General features: G+C 48.5%; 1 protein-coding gene across 2 annotated transcripts in view; it reads right to left on the bottom strand.

Moving 5' to 3' along the window:
* Positions 1–15189, bottom strand: part of STK32C (serine/threonine kinase 32C) — a gene marked incomplete at both ends in the record, with an annotated part of 76245 nt that overhangs the window by 7855 nt on the left and 53201 nt on the right. The window contains one exon of one of the 2 annotated variants that reach the window (XM_080621470.1): positions 545–771. In XM_080621470.1, coding sequence (XP_080477596.1) covers positions 545–771 — 227 coding nt within the window. The remainder of the gene's footprint in view (positions 1–544; positions 772–15189) is intronic. The other variant, XM_080621471.1, reaches the window with a different exon arrangement.

The following is a 15189-nucleotide window of genomic DNA, read 5'->3' as shown; positions in this document are numbered from 1 at the left end:
TAATTTTGTGTTCATTAAAGTTATAAATCATCACCTCTACAACTGCTGGGTTTCTTTGGCTTTTCACACTGTTATTTGCTACAGGAACTGGCCCCACACAGTGTCGGATCCACCACAGACCCTCACAGCTCTCAGCATCTCCATGCACATCAGATGGACCATCCCTTTAACCAAGAGCATTGTACTGCCCGGGGCACCTTAGTGGGACTCAGCGTAGCAGCACAGCATGGTACACAATGATTTAGGGTTAAGCGGGCAGAGGGGTCCCTTCGAAGGGACCTGACAGCGGCATTTGCAGCAGGCTGTGAAAAACACCCAATGCAAGCACAGGGGTTGTATGGAAAAGGAGAAGCTGAGCTGTTCTGAAATGTTTGGTTCCCTAACATTTGGGTACATCCCGTGCTGTCTCCTGAACGCATCCCATTACCATGGACTTGCATTGCAGCAGCTCACTGGGATGCTCCCATGGATGCCCGTGACCACAGGAGAATGGGCAGAACGTGACTCTGTGAGCACTGGAGGGCAGGGGGAAGGAGCTGCTCACCAGAGGTTCACCAGGAAGACATGCTCTATCTCCTGCAGGATTTCCAGCTCCCTGAAGACGTTGCGAACCTCGTCCCTCTCGATGCACTGCTGTTTGTTCATGTACTTCATGGCGTACATCTTCTCGGTGTCTCTCTTCTGCACGATACACACCTCAAGTGGTGCAGAAGGGGAAGGAAAAAGAGATTTAGTGAGATGTTCTGTATCTTCATTTGCTGCTTTCCTGGGCTGAGGCCCACACCACTGAGCACTTCTATCCCCTATCCAGTATTCCTGATCTCTGGGCTGGGAATTGGGATCTACAGGTAGAAGCATCCTTGCTCCAAGTGCAGTGCCCGTGCACTCCTGATCTGGGCTCCGTTACACCCAGGCTGTCTCTAACTACTCAGTTACGCAGGAGATTCCTCTAGGATGTGGCAGCCAGCTCCAGGAGAGCTTTCCAGCAGGGACTGTGTTTGGGAGCTGTGGGAGAGAGCTCTGTGCTCACTGCCTCTGACCAGAGACCGGCTTCGGGCAGCAGTGGGGCTCCTCTCCCAGCCTCAACTCCATTCTGCTCACATCGCTGGCTGCCGACCCCCGCGGGCTGGTTTCAATCTCCTACACACAGAGCGGTGCTTGGAAAGGTCAAAATAATCCCCTTTGCTTGAGCAGAAAGTCATTAACATTCAAATTTGGACCACAACCACACTGCTCCTGGAGATGCAGCGGTGCTTGTCCTTGCAAGACACAGACCTCTCTGCATGGGGCTCCATAGAATCCCAGACTGGTTTGAAGGGACCTCAAAGCTCCTCCAGCTCCAACCCCTGCCACGGGCAGGGACCCCTTCCACTGGAGCAGCTTGCTCCAAGCCCCTGTGTCCAACCTGGCCTTGAACACTGCCAGGGATGGGGCAGCCACAGCTTCTCTGGGCACCCTGTGCCAGCGCCTCAGCACCCTCACAGGGAAGAGCTTCTGCCTAAGAGCTCATCTCAGTCTCCCCTCTGGCAGGTTAAAGCCATTCCCCTTGGCCTGTTGCAGGGTTTGCAACCTGCTGTGCTCCCAGCCCAGGCTTGCAGCCTCCAATGGTACCCATCTACTGGGAACAGGGATACGCTCACAGTCATTCCCAAACCAGCACACAGAGCCAGGCCACCAGCAGCCGCCAGTTCCTGGTCCATTGGGATCACCCAGTACAATCCAGCACAAGCCCACCAGGCTGGTCTGGGGCTCCCTGCAGCCTTGGGTGCCCTCCCCTGGTTCTTCTGATCCTAATGACACCCTAATTCCCGAGGTAACCAGTTTTAAATGAACTAATGATTTCTCAAGGTAACTATTTTTAAGGGAACTCATGCCATTTCATATCATGTAATCATTCATGTACATACATGTACATGAACAATACATGTATACATGTACATGTAGACATTCGTGTAATCATTTCATTCCGTGCAATCATTGTGCAATCATTAATCAATCAATCAGTCTGTCCTCTGTGTTATCAGCCAGGCTCTTGATTACAATGCACTGGATGTGTTTCCTTTGCAAAACAATCAGTTTGGCATTTTGGTCACACAGCCTTCATGGGAGGGTGGCCGGGGGATGCTGCTGGCAGCTCCTTAGAGCAGGTCACATCCACACAGCACAGGAGCAAGCACAGGGGGGGCCTGTGCAAGCACCGCAGACAGACAGGAGCCACAGAACTCTCCTGCACATCCAGACTGCTGCCATTAACAACCATTTGCAAGTGCTAATGGTGCACGATATCATAGCATCAAGGACACACTGCAGCAGGGAGGTGACACGGTAATAGGTGGTTATCATTAGCCTGATGAAAACATCCCAATTAGCGACAGGAACTGAAATTAGGAGGGTATTTTGCGTTGTCATTACAATTATGGGAAGAGCAGAAAGTTCTGGGTTGAGGTAACTCCACACACACCTCAGACCCCATATTAAAGGGTCAACCTCTGGGCAGCTTGATCCGAGGAGCTGTCACTGGGATGAACTCACCTGCAAACGGTGCTCATCCTGAGAGCCCTTTCCTGCCCCTCTGGCTATAGGATGCGATTGGGTGTCCCCAGCCCCGTGCCCACGGGAAAGCAAAGCCCATCAACTGCAGTGCCAGGGACTGCTCACTATAGCAAACAGGACGTAACCCCCTGCTCTGTGCAAACAATAATGATAATGAACTACCTACAGACCCCAGCAGGATCCAACCCCTGCCCACAGCAGGCTCTAAACTGGTTGCACATTTAACAAAAAAGGAAAAAATAACTGTAAATTCTTCAAGCAGAAAAGACCTAACAAAAGCCTTTTGAAACATAAAACCATAGAATCTCAGCCTGGTTTGTGTTGGATGGGACCTTAAAGCTCATCCAGTTCCAACCCCTGCCACGGGCCGGGACACCTTCCACTGGAGCAGCTTGCTCCAAGCCCCTGTGTCCAACCTGGCCTTGAACACTGCCAGGGATGGGGCAGCCACAGCTTCCCTGGGCACCCTGGGCCAGCGCCTCAGCACCTGAAAACATGGACATTGCTACAGGATTTCTCTAAAACACATCTCTGAACATCAGCCACCAGGCACTGATAACATCGTTCCCTGTTGTCAGCTCATTCCACATGATGGCCAGAAGCTCACGAATCTATGTGTTTAATTTCTTTTTCTTTAGACTGTCACTTGCAGTATCTTACCAGCTATTGCATTTGAGATTTGTCATTTCCTGCTTGTTTCTCTGCAGGGAGAGTGGGAACCTAGCACAATAAATGAGAAAATGATGAAAACTTCTTGTGCTCTGTAATCATCATAAATAGCTTTCTGAACCAGCACAGCATCACCTACATACAGAGCAGTGCCACTGTCAGGCACTCTGGAAAAGAGCACCAGTGTGGGTGTCGATGGAGATGTCCTTCCTCCAGCCAAGACCCACAGAGATCAGGGTGGGAGGGCAGCTGCCCTCCAGCATTAGGACTGGTGTTGGTGCTGCCCCGGCCAGGCTCAGCCACTGAGGTCCTTTGCCACTGGAACCCTTCCTAAAATGCCCCTGGTGACAGAAACATGCCTCTCCCCCGAAAACATCAGTGCCCCAACTCGAATTTTCTCTGTCTTGTGCTTCTCCACTCGTGCGTCTGTTCCTGGGCAAGGAATAAACATCCGCTTGGGAGCAAGTCAAGAGTGGGTTTTAAAATGGATCCGTTTTCAATCAGATCCACAATGGGAAGCAAGGCAAGAGAGCAGAAAGAGCCTACTTTGTCTTCACCCTGCATAATGCAGGGCCTCGGTGCACAAAGGACATTTGCAGTGGTTAAATACAGCCATTAGAAAAGATTGGCTGTAATGCTGCCAGATTTGCGCAGCAGAAGGCAGGCATCAGCTGGTCCTGTATTGCTCAAGACATGGCACATAAAAGATTTAATAGAGTCCCAGATACCCTGAACATTCAGCTACTGCCAAATGGTTTGTATACAGCTGCCTTTGCTTTTATTGCATTAAAGGCATAAAGGGTTTGGAGCCTGCATTTGTGATTCAGGACATGAGATGAGCATTTACCATCTCCAAGTTCGATCTCCCTTCATGGGGCCTCAGGGGATGGCAAGGCCTCTATTGTCACCTCACTGGCAGCTTCTTCTCACCTGAGCAGGGGACACCCTGGGTCTTCACTCAACAGGAGTGATCTCAAGGAGATAGCCCCAGATCTCTCATTCATTTAGAGGTGATGTTAAAATAGTAACAGGCAGGGAAAGCTGACTCCTGGCTTTGAAATCCCTTTCTGTAAGGCCAGAGTTAGCATTAAGAAACACAGAACATGAACAGGAGCGTTCAAAGCTGCCTCAACTCTTCGTGCAGAGCTGGGATTTGGGTGGCTTCTGGCGTCCAGGGCACTCAGACATTACGTGCTTTTTGGAAGCTGTTTTTGTTCTTGTTAACTTAAGATGCTTCCCCCAGTCACCTACATTTTTGCTGCTCTGTACACTTTTGGGTCCAACTTGCTCTCTCTTAGGCTGCCTTTGCCTTTTCTCCTTTAGAATGAAATAACATTTTTCCTGCTGATTCTGAAGGAATCCAGCGGGCTGAAATCCCCACTCAGATGAAAGGTCATCTAATCATTTAATAGCATGTCCTGACTTATCTCAAACTAATTATAAAGGGGCAGCACCATTTGCCTAGGCTCAAACAAAAGCAAGCGGTTTGCTTTCCGGGCAGCATCTGCAGAGCTGATAAATACTTGAGCTTGTTTGATCTCGGCTGCACCAAGATTATTTTTCCCTTCTGCAAATGCAGATGTCACCTTAAACTAAGGCACCGTGGCCCTGTGTCCTGCAGGACATCATCGTCACTCCTGATGCAAACACCACAGCTGGGTTCAAGAGATCTTCCTTTTGCTTCTGCACCATGAGCAGGAATCTCTCAGGGGCTTCCGCCTTTCCCAGACAAGACAAATGCGCTGTAATCCTCACAGACACAGACACTTCCCTGGCTCCGGCTGCAGCCATCACCAGGTTTCACTGTACAAAGCTGGATTCACTTCTTTCTTTTCAGAGTTGAGTCAAAGCTTAGCATTAGCAAGCACTACACAGCCACATCAAACACCTTAATCCTGCACAATAGTGAGCCACAGCTCAGCACCACTCTAGCTTGTAAAAATGCTCATTTGGGGTGGTTGCACCTTGCTCACGTGTGATTTCTCCTCCAGCTTCTGCTGACTTCCATGGGTATTTATATCAGGCCTCCCAATACCCTTAACCTCACCTGCTAAGCCAAGAAATAAACCCCTGTCTTCTCTGCGAGTTTCGTCCTTTACATAGCGGTGGTGTCTGATCAGCTGGAGGGAAATTCCTGTCCCATAGCCTTTAAAGAAGACTCAAAGAGGACTTCAGTTGGCAATGAGCACTGCAATGGGCAGAGTGATGACCATGCGGAAGGGCAGTGGGACAGGGACCACCGCTGGGACCCCAGTGCTTTGCTGCGGGACAGTGGTGCTGCATCAGGAGCTGCAGACTGAATCTTGCCTGTTGTATTAAAACAACCAAAATCAGTTCGCAGCTGCTCTCAGGAACGCAACAAACAGTTCTTTATTACAGCTATTCTGGAGAGAAGCCAAAGGCCTCCGACACGGCCACGGGGCCACGGCTGCACAGGACGCAGCATCAGCTACCCTGTCATTTAAAAGCAATCTTTATCTCATTCTGTATTATGATGGCACTGATGGTAATTGAAATACGATCTCTGCCTGGTAATTAACATCTGTACAATTAACACTTGTAATTAAACAGATAATATTAACTTGTTCCACAGTTCTCACAAACATTAAGGCTAAAGCCCACTAATCACAATTTTTTTAGGCATAGCCAAGACAGCAAAGCTGAAAGCTGCCTCCAAATGCAATTAAAGTATCAAGGATTCATGAATCATGGCGGGCAGCTGGCTGAAGCTCTGCTGGAAGTACCTACCTGCTTCCCATGGGTCTGTCCATGACTTCTGCGTCCAGCCAGGAAGGACTCCAGGACCAAGGCCATGCCTGCACACTCCAGAGGAGCCCAGGAGCCAGTGGGCACAGAGGGGGGGGTGGCTCTGCCATGGCCATAAGCCACCAGCATGGTCCCCTGAGGGCCACCAGTGACTGGAAGTGGCCTGTGCCAAAACTGTCCCCCGCCTTCCCCTGGGGACACCCCCTGGTCAAAAACTCCTTTAAACCCTGGCATTATCGTGTCAGTTCCCAGCTACTGCCTTGTGACAGCCCATGGCAAACAGCACCGCCTACAAAGCCACAAGAGCATGTGAGTTATGGGCAGTATCAGGCGTGAACTGCTGACAGCCTCCACCAAAATTCACCTCAAATTCATCAAATCAGGTTTATCTCATCAACAGTCCTCTTTGCTTTGACAAAGGCAGTGACCTAGCAGCTGGGTCCTGGGCATCTGACAGTGCTGCCCGGCTCTGCTGATGTTCTCCTCTCCCAGCACCCAGAAATGAGCAAACAAGGAAGGACAGGCAGGCAGGCAGGCAGGCAGGCAGGCAGACATGCTCTTGAGCATAGTTGTAAGTGCAGCTATGGGCAGCACAACACTGTGTGCCTTGGGCAGGATGATTCACGATCACAAAGTAAATTGATGATTACCAGACACACAGGACAGTAAAATCTGGTCTAAGGGGCAAAGGCTGGGCTGAAGACCACAGGTACACAGGAGCAGCTCCCTGCAAGAACAGGCCCAGAAAAGGCACCCAGCATCTCAAGGATGCTGGTCCGCTGAAGGTGTTTCACCTCCACAATTGCTGACCCAGAGCTTGGCTCGATGAGCACAGGAGGAAATGATGAAGGCAGTGGGTACTGCAGGAGCCTGTGCAGCCCCTCATCATCCCCTCAGGGCTGCTCTGGTGGAGGGAGTTCTGGGTGAGATGCAGTATTTCAGACCTGTCCCTGGAATAGCTCCTCTTGTGATGCCATTGGCAGAGTGCACAACAGGTCTGGTGCAATCCCAAGGGATCCCACAGCACCTTGCTGTGAGCTGGGGAGGCTGGGCTTCAGGGACAGAGGTGAAGTCCTGGGAGCAGGACCATGGCATCACACAGCTTACCCATGGCACTTACCCACGCTCAGCGGGACACGTTACTATAATACTGTCTGATCCTGAATACAAACATACTTAGAAACAATCAGAAACCCTATTGCTTGATTATGCAGCTTATTTAACCACCACTTTGCTCTGGGAACAGTTTTGACAGCAGTGTCTCTGGCAGTGTTTTTCCCAGCGATTATCTCCAGCACACAAAGACCCATTTACAAGAATAGGACATCTGCAGCTCTGGTCCCAGCGCCATTCTCCCACATTATCCATGTGGATGAGCCAGGCTGGATGACACAAACACGCGGGTGCTGCTGGCCATGCTGACCGCGCTCCTCCGGCTCCCCACTTCTGTCCAGCTCCAACCATGCTACATCACTCAGAATAACAACAGTATTTAATAACTGAATAATAACAAGCATTTGAACCTGAAGTTTCCCCTTCAGATGCAAAGGTCAAAACCAGAACCTATCAATCTACTCCAGTATAAACCACATCAGGAGCTGTAAAGTGGCAGTGAATGGAAAATCACTGCAATCCTCAGGATACATGTTCCAAGTATAAGGTAACCAGCCCCCAAAAAATGCCTTCACGTCTTCAAGAGCCAGTTTTGTTTGCTATTCCAAACCCCTCACCACGTTTCACTCCTTCAGGTATTTTTTCATGGAGTCTTACTTTACTTGTTCCCTGATGCAAAGTTGCACTTTATCACGAGATGGATGAAGCACTGGTGTGTCAGAGCACCATAAATCATTTAAAATCTCTAATTCAGCACTGCTGCTTGCTGCAGCCAAGTTGTACCAGCAGCTGATGAAACTTTTATTCATAGCAAGCCTGGTCATGTCAACAATTCCATTAAAAATTCCTTTCAGTTGCTTATGCTAGAGACAAAAACCTCTTCTGAACCAAAATAAAACCTGCTGTTGGAGATCACACCTCCACGTGCCATACCTCAATAACTGCAACGCTGGGGTCTTGGGAATGTGTTTGTGTTCTCACCTCGTGCAGATCTGCAAACCCTGAAGTTCAACAGAGCCGTATGGATTTATTTATATCATCTACAGACATGGCCATTTGTGCACCAGGAAAGTAACACACGTCTCATAGCTACAGCCAGGAGTGTGCTCGGAACACGTGCAAAACTAGGACTGCTCTTTCTTCACGTCTTCTTTCCACACTGAGCCTTATTTCTGTCTTGCTGTTGACATAAATGGCACAGAACCAGCACACAGAGGCTATGTCAGGAAAAGCTCTCCTCGGTGGCACCTGCACACAGCACGCAGGGAGCTGAGCTCTTCTGCTTGGTGTCTATCATAGAATACCTCCCAATTCTCCTGCAAGAATTCAGGAAAGGGGGTGCAGAATGTAACCCATGTGCTCTGAATCCTATGATTTAAAGCAATTTTAGGTAGTTTAGATGAAGCACTTCCTTTTACTGCCACGCTGAGAAAAGAGCATCTCATCAGACATTAAGCAGATGTTTCTGTAATTGAATTCTGGATATGGGTGATTATTTGACCTGCAGCTACAAAAAACCGGGTAGACTTCTTTACCTCAGGAGAGACATCGATCAAATAAACAAGAAAAAACTAAAGAAGTGACAGCATATAAACCTAAGGAACAAAAAAAGGAGCATTTTTCCTTACTTCTGTTTGTTCTTGCTCAATCCCCTCTCCCCTTGCACACCAGATACAGAGTTTCGTCATTTGATATATAGTCAGTCAGATATAGAACCATAGACTCACAGGATGGTTTGTGTTGGAAGGGACCTTCAAGCTCCTCCAGCTCCAACCCCTGCCATGGGCAGGGACACCTTCCACTGGAGCAGCTTGCTCCAAGCCCCTGTGTCCAACCTGGCCTTGAACACTGCCAGGGATGGGGCAGCCACAGCTTCTCTGGGCACCCTGTGCCAGCGCCTCAGCACCCTCACAGGGAAGAACTGTTTCCTAATGTTGAATATCTCAAACTCCGATGTCTTTACTAGATTTCAAAACAAAAAATGTGGGCATTCTGGGCCATCCTCTGGTCACGGTCCTGAGCACGTCTTCGATGTGGCATCAGATGGACACAGAGCAGCAGACCCTCATTGTGGGGGGTTTGGGGTGGACGGGAGCTGTTTCCCACTGTAGGGGTGGCTGTGCTTGGGTGGAGAGGAGGACAGGCAGGGAGATGGGTTCTGGAGCTGTCATGCTTCCTACAGAAAGGCTGTTCAGCATCTCAGTTCTTGTGTAGCTCTAATCACGTGCTCAGAGCTCTGCTGGGCTTTTCTGCCTTTAATAACATTTAAAGAATGATGACAACTCAGACCACGCTCAATCCACCACAACCCTCCTTCTTCTTCGTCTTGGATCAATCCAAACCTGGATCCACCATTTACTCCAGCTCAGCAGTACTCAGATTCTCATGAGGGTCTGAATCCCTGTAAACAACTACAGTTAACAAGTCTTTTGTGAATAAAATGGGGAAAGTGCATCTTCCTATGGTTGACCTATGTTTGGAGTCTTGTATTTGGAGTAGTTTTTCATTACAGCCATGGTTACATTCTGTGATGCTTTACACACTGCTCAAGGAGGCCAACAAAATAGGGGTTTTAGTTACATATTTGATAAAACTTGGGAACAGAGAGAAATCCAATTGTTTCCAAGGAAGAATGGAGGGCTTTATTAAATCTCAGACCATAAATGGATGTTGAAGCTTTCCCTGATCCCAAGGCAAGAACAGTCAATGTGCTATTTCAAACAACCTTATCGCTCATTCCAAACCGGCTCTGCTGAGAGCCTTGTCCCTGACATCTTCATCTGTGCTGCTGCACAACCTGCCCCAAAGGGCACACGGTTCCTATCCATGCTCAAGTAAATAGATAGAGGTGTAACTTTTCAGCTAAGAAGGAAGGGGGTGCTTGTGTTTGACAGCACAAAACCTGCAGGAGGAATTAATGCCCCCTGCAGCCAAACACTTCACTTTTCATCAGCAGAAGCTTGCTTCATTGCACTGAAGGGTTTACCACCAAATTGCATCTCCTCCAGTAAAGGTCTGGTACTGAAAGACCTTGTTTTTCAGCCCAGGTATTGCAAAGAAAACATAAGAGCTTCCACACCACAGACGTGTGCCTAAGACACCAGCAAATGGGGACGTGACTCCCAGCATCAAGGTGAGAGAAGCTCCCTGCAGCCCATTAAAACCAGCTAATACAGAGCTCTGACAACCTCCCAAAGGCTGACACCAGCTGCTGTGGCTGCAGTCTGAACTCACAACACTTATAAACAACTGATACTGACAGCAAGAACCTCTGTGGTCATGCCATGCACACTGCACACAGCATTCATTTCTCCACCAACCCCAGTACCACACTCCAGGTTTGAAGTCAGTACCTTGGCTCAATGGAAGTTTGGCCACATTGTGATCAATCTGTTCACATTCGCTTTCCAATATTGCAGTAAAATCCCTATATCTTTCCCTTGGGAAAAGGGGCAGCTCAAACCTAGACCTTGTAGTACATGACCAGACACAGCTTTATTTTCTTTGTCCTACACACCCAACACTCAACCAAAGCATTTGGAGGCCACCAACAGAGGCCTATCTATATCTAGACTAAGGCACTATCACAGTACACAAACAGCAGAAGTGTCTGTGAGAAAATACCATCTTGGAAGTGGGATGATGAATGGTAAGTTGTGGTTAAGACCAGCACAACTCCACTAACTACCATGGATGAATTCCATTGTGACCATTGTTGACCCTTCCTTTAGAAAAAGCAAGAAAGCAAATGTTAAAGCAGCTCCGCAAGGAGATGTCTCTTCCAACTCCACTGTCAATCCCCACGCATGCAGGAACTCAATACAAAAAATACATGGAGTCTCTTCTCCACGATGAATCTCTTACAATTCTCCTAATGCTCAGTTCCTGTCCCGGCTGGCTGGAAAGAGTGATGTCTCCTGGAAGAGAAAGCTGCACAGGCTGCAGGGGAGATGGAGGTACCTTCCAGAGGGGGTGCAGGGGCTCCGCATGGACATCCCGCCTGTTCCTCCCTCCTCCACCAGTGCAGCCGCCCTGCCAGCTGAGCCAAGCAGATGGCTCACAGCAGACGAGGGGCTGCCCCCACGCTGTTCCCAAGGAGCCACAGCACTGCTTCACAAGTCTATCAAACCTACTGAGCAGTGCTCAATTATATCACATGAACAAATGTGCTTCAAGCATTCAAGAGCAAAGAGGATCTTCCTACTGCAGCTCTCCTATTAGGCATCTACAGAGCTTTTACACTTCCACTCATCAATGCTGCTGAGTTACTCACCATGCCTCAAGTGGCCCATCATCGTGCATGTCTCCATGAATATCAGGCAGCACTTGCTGAGCTGAGTCATTGCTGTGACTTCATCCTGGCCTCCCAGAGGAGCCAGCAGCCACCCCATCCAGCACAGTATGATCAATGACAAGCACATCCCTTCACAGCAAACTGCTCTCCCAGAATTAATGGCACAAGGCACTGGGAAGGGGCAGATCAACATACAAGCTCATTGCTGCAACTGAGCACCAGTGCTTGACCAGGGCTTCAATTCTGCCTCAGTTCTGAAGAAGAGCTGCTGCCCAGAAAAGTCTTCAGCTAGAGTACACTGCCCAGGAACACCCCTGTGTATCTTATTCCTCCAGATAAGCCAAAAGATTATAGCAGGGAACTAAAATCTAGTTTTAGAATCACAGAATCCCAGACTGGTTTGTGTTGGAAGGGACCTTAAAGCTCATCCAGTTCCAACTCCTGCCACAGGCAGGGATGCCTTCCATTAGAGTAGGTTGTTCCAAGCCCCGTCCAACCTGGCCTTGAGCACTGCTAGGGATGGGGCAGCCATCAGTCCCTAATGAAGAGTCCCTCTCCAGCATCCTTGTAGCCCCCTTCAGACACTGGAAGCTGCTCTGAGGTATCCACACAGCTTCTCTTCTCCAAGCTCAACAGCCCCAATGTTCTCAGCCTGTCTCCATACAGGAGGTGCTCGTGGCCTCCTCTGGACTTGCTCCAACAGCTCCATGTCCTTCTTACTTTGAGGACATCAGAACTGCACCCAGTGCCGCAGATGGGGTCTCACGAGAGCAGAGACCATCTTGTGCGAGTGTTCTCCTTGCATGAATTTCCCTGCTGAGGAAATAAGGCAGAGCAGGGCAGAGCTGGAGCTTTGGGATGTCACAGGATGCACAGAGCTGGAAGAGTGGTGGCCAAACAAAGCTCCCACCGCCTGTCTAAATGGCACTTGTCAGAACGGCAGCTCGGAGGAATGACGTGGCTGTTATTTCATCTTCAGCACAGCCTGCTTTAAGCGCAGCAGCTGCTGAAGGAGCAGATCTGTGTTTTACATCGCGTTGCCCTTTGTTTGGAGGAATTTTTAGCATTTACTTTTAAAAAGCATTTATAGATCAGTAATGGCGCAGCACAGCAACCCTTCTGCAGCTCTGAGGAGCAGGAGGATTCTCGATGGAGTTTTTACATAAATAGTAACTGAAAAGGAGGTGAGAGTGAACAGCAGAGACACAAAAGGCTTCTGTTCAACAAACACGCTCACTTTCCTTTCTTTTCCTTCTTGAAACACCCCTCATGCGTTAACAGCACCGAGTTTTCCTGAGGGAGGCAGAATTCCTGATCTTACAGCAAAAATAGAGTTTATCCCAACAGTGACGGGTCAGGAGCCCAGCTCAAACCAGGAACAAGTCAGCAAGAATAAAAAGAAGCATAAAACACTAGAAGAGCACATCTGCAAGTGTCAAAGTGATATTATAATGAAGGTTTTCTTTCAGAGAACAAAGTGTCTGCTTCGTGTGAAAAAGGAAAGCACTAAATTTGGAATTCCTCAATGTTTTCGTTCCTAATCTCTTCATTTATGAGACTACTCAAACTGTATTTTGCTATCTTCATTAGACAACATAAAGATGTCTAGAACGTTTCAGCAGGGCTGTACCTGCCGGCCCCTCAATGCCCTAACAGCTCCAGCACCGCAGCACTGCTGTACTGCACACACCAGGGATGGATGAGAATGAGTGCAAAGGCAGGGGACGAAAGCACTGTTTGGGAGCTCGGAGGCACTGAAAATCGCATCCTATTACTTATGCTGCTCACAAAACTTGCTCATTATTTCACAGCCATTTTCCTTGCCTGTGACAGGCTGAGCAGCTTGACCTTTCCTTCTGCCCATTCTTCCCTGTCTCCCCAACGCCAAGAGCAGTATTTAGCGGGAAGATACAGCAATAGAGACCAAAGAAACTCAAAGAGCAGGTAATGACAGAACAGAATACAGCTGAGCCATAAGAATTAGTCATTTCTGTCTCATCCCTCCAGATCCATCAATCTTGGGCAGAGAATGAAATGAGAAGCAGAAAAGTCACAGAATCACAGGATCAGCCAGGCTGGAAAAGACCTTTAAGCTCATCAAGTCCAACCATTCCCCAGCACTGCCACACATGGCTGAGCCCCGCACCCCTGGCACAGCACAGTGAGCTCCTCTGAGTCTGCATCAGCATCCCTCTGCTCCTGGCTGAATGAATGCATTGTCAGGGAGCAGCCAGGCAAACAACAAGCTTCTCAGTAACTGGAGAGAGCAGCAGCAATTTGCCACTGCACCCTTTGTGCAACAGCTACGCATTCCTGGTTTCCTTCAATGTCTCCTAATGCAGTAGGTATTCTATATAACACCCATCCATTTTTCTTCAGGAAGCTTTTTCCAGCCAGTCAGAGAATGAAAGTACTCATGGAAATACCCAGCATGTTACAATTATGGCTATTTCCTGACCACCAAACTCTGCAGCTGTGCCACATAGAAATGGCACGTGAACAGAAATGAGAAGGTGCATAAACCAGCACAGAGACCTCTGCAGACTCAGGTGGCTGGTGTGCAGCTCAGGGCACTCAGACACTGGGCAACGCGGCAGTCAGGGAGGCAGGAAACTCCATGCCCAACAAGAAATGCACTCCCATGGTCTCCCCAGTCCTCCACACAACCCTTCTGATCCACCTCTAAAGGTCTATTCCACAACAACCAGCTTTTCCACATCCTCTTTTTGCCTGTTGATAGAATCCAACAACACAGTTCATTAGGAAATAAGGCAAAGCACTACCTAATTCTGAGCAGACTGGGAAAGAGGGAATGACAAGTGAGAAGGCAGGCAGGAAGACTGGAAGGAATAAAAGCACCTACTGTGCTCATAAGTGGGAAAGAGCCTCCCTGTAAGCCTGGCTCAGGAGAAGATTCTGTCCATGGCAGGTCTGGCCTCGGTGCTGCACATGACTGGTGGCATGGCACAGGCGGCCAACCTCTGGGACAGAGTGGAGTCAAATCTATCATTATAACAATCGCTTCTATTGTTAATTGTGTGCCAGTTGCATCAGTTTCTGCTTGAGTTTCTCGTGTTCCTTTTATCATCACTATTAAGACACAGAAAATCTCAGTTGCCTTTCCCTGGCTTTGGGGCAGCTCCTGTATCCACCCCAGGAAAACCACAACAGACCCATAGCCATAACAGCTCTATGGGTACATGTCTGCATTACCATTACATAACTACAATTACCATGAGATTCCCTGCCCATGGCAGGGGTTGGAACTGGAATGAGCTTTAAGGTCCCTTCCAACACAAACCAGTCTGGGATCCTGGGATTCTATGATTCAGATTTGTTTTACGCAGTGCACAGACACATCAGTAGGAAGTCATGAACTTCAGACTTCTTTAAGCCCACAAGAAGAAATACATCATGTGAGGAAAAGGAGAGTCTCCTTCTGCAAACATCACTGAATTATATGAATTATAGAGGAGCAAAAGGGGTGCACCCCATAATGCTCCAGATAAACTCAGACAATATTTACTTCAATAAACTATTATAAAAGCTCTTAGAGAACATTTGCTGTATCATGCTGATAGAGTCATCATTTCATAAGAACAAAGGTCATTGTTGCTTATCGTTTATGACATTAAGTGGCTTGTAATTGGATTGTCCAACCATGAGCATTAACACAACAACCCAAACTCATAAACTGCAGCTTCCAAGGACCTGTAGACGACACTGACATCCAACGTCACTTCCATTTGATTGCTGCCAAGTCCTGAATCTGACGCTGAAACACCTGCTGCTCC

The sequence above is a fragment of the Psittacula echo genome (assembly GCF_963264785.1).
Source record: "Psittacula echo genome assembly, chromosome: 6".
Lineage (NCBI taxonomy): Eukaryota > Metazoa > Chordata > Aves > Psittaciformes > Psittacidae > Psittacula > Psittacula echo.
The sequence above is the reverse complement of the archived record's forward strand: the minus strand, read 5'-3'. Positions and strand labels throughout refer to the sequence as shown.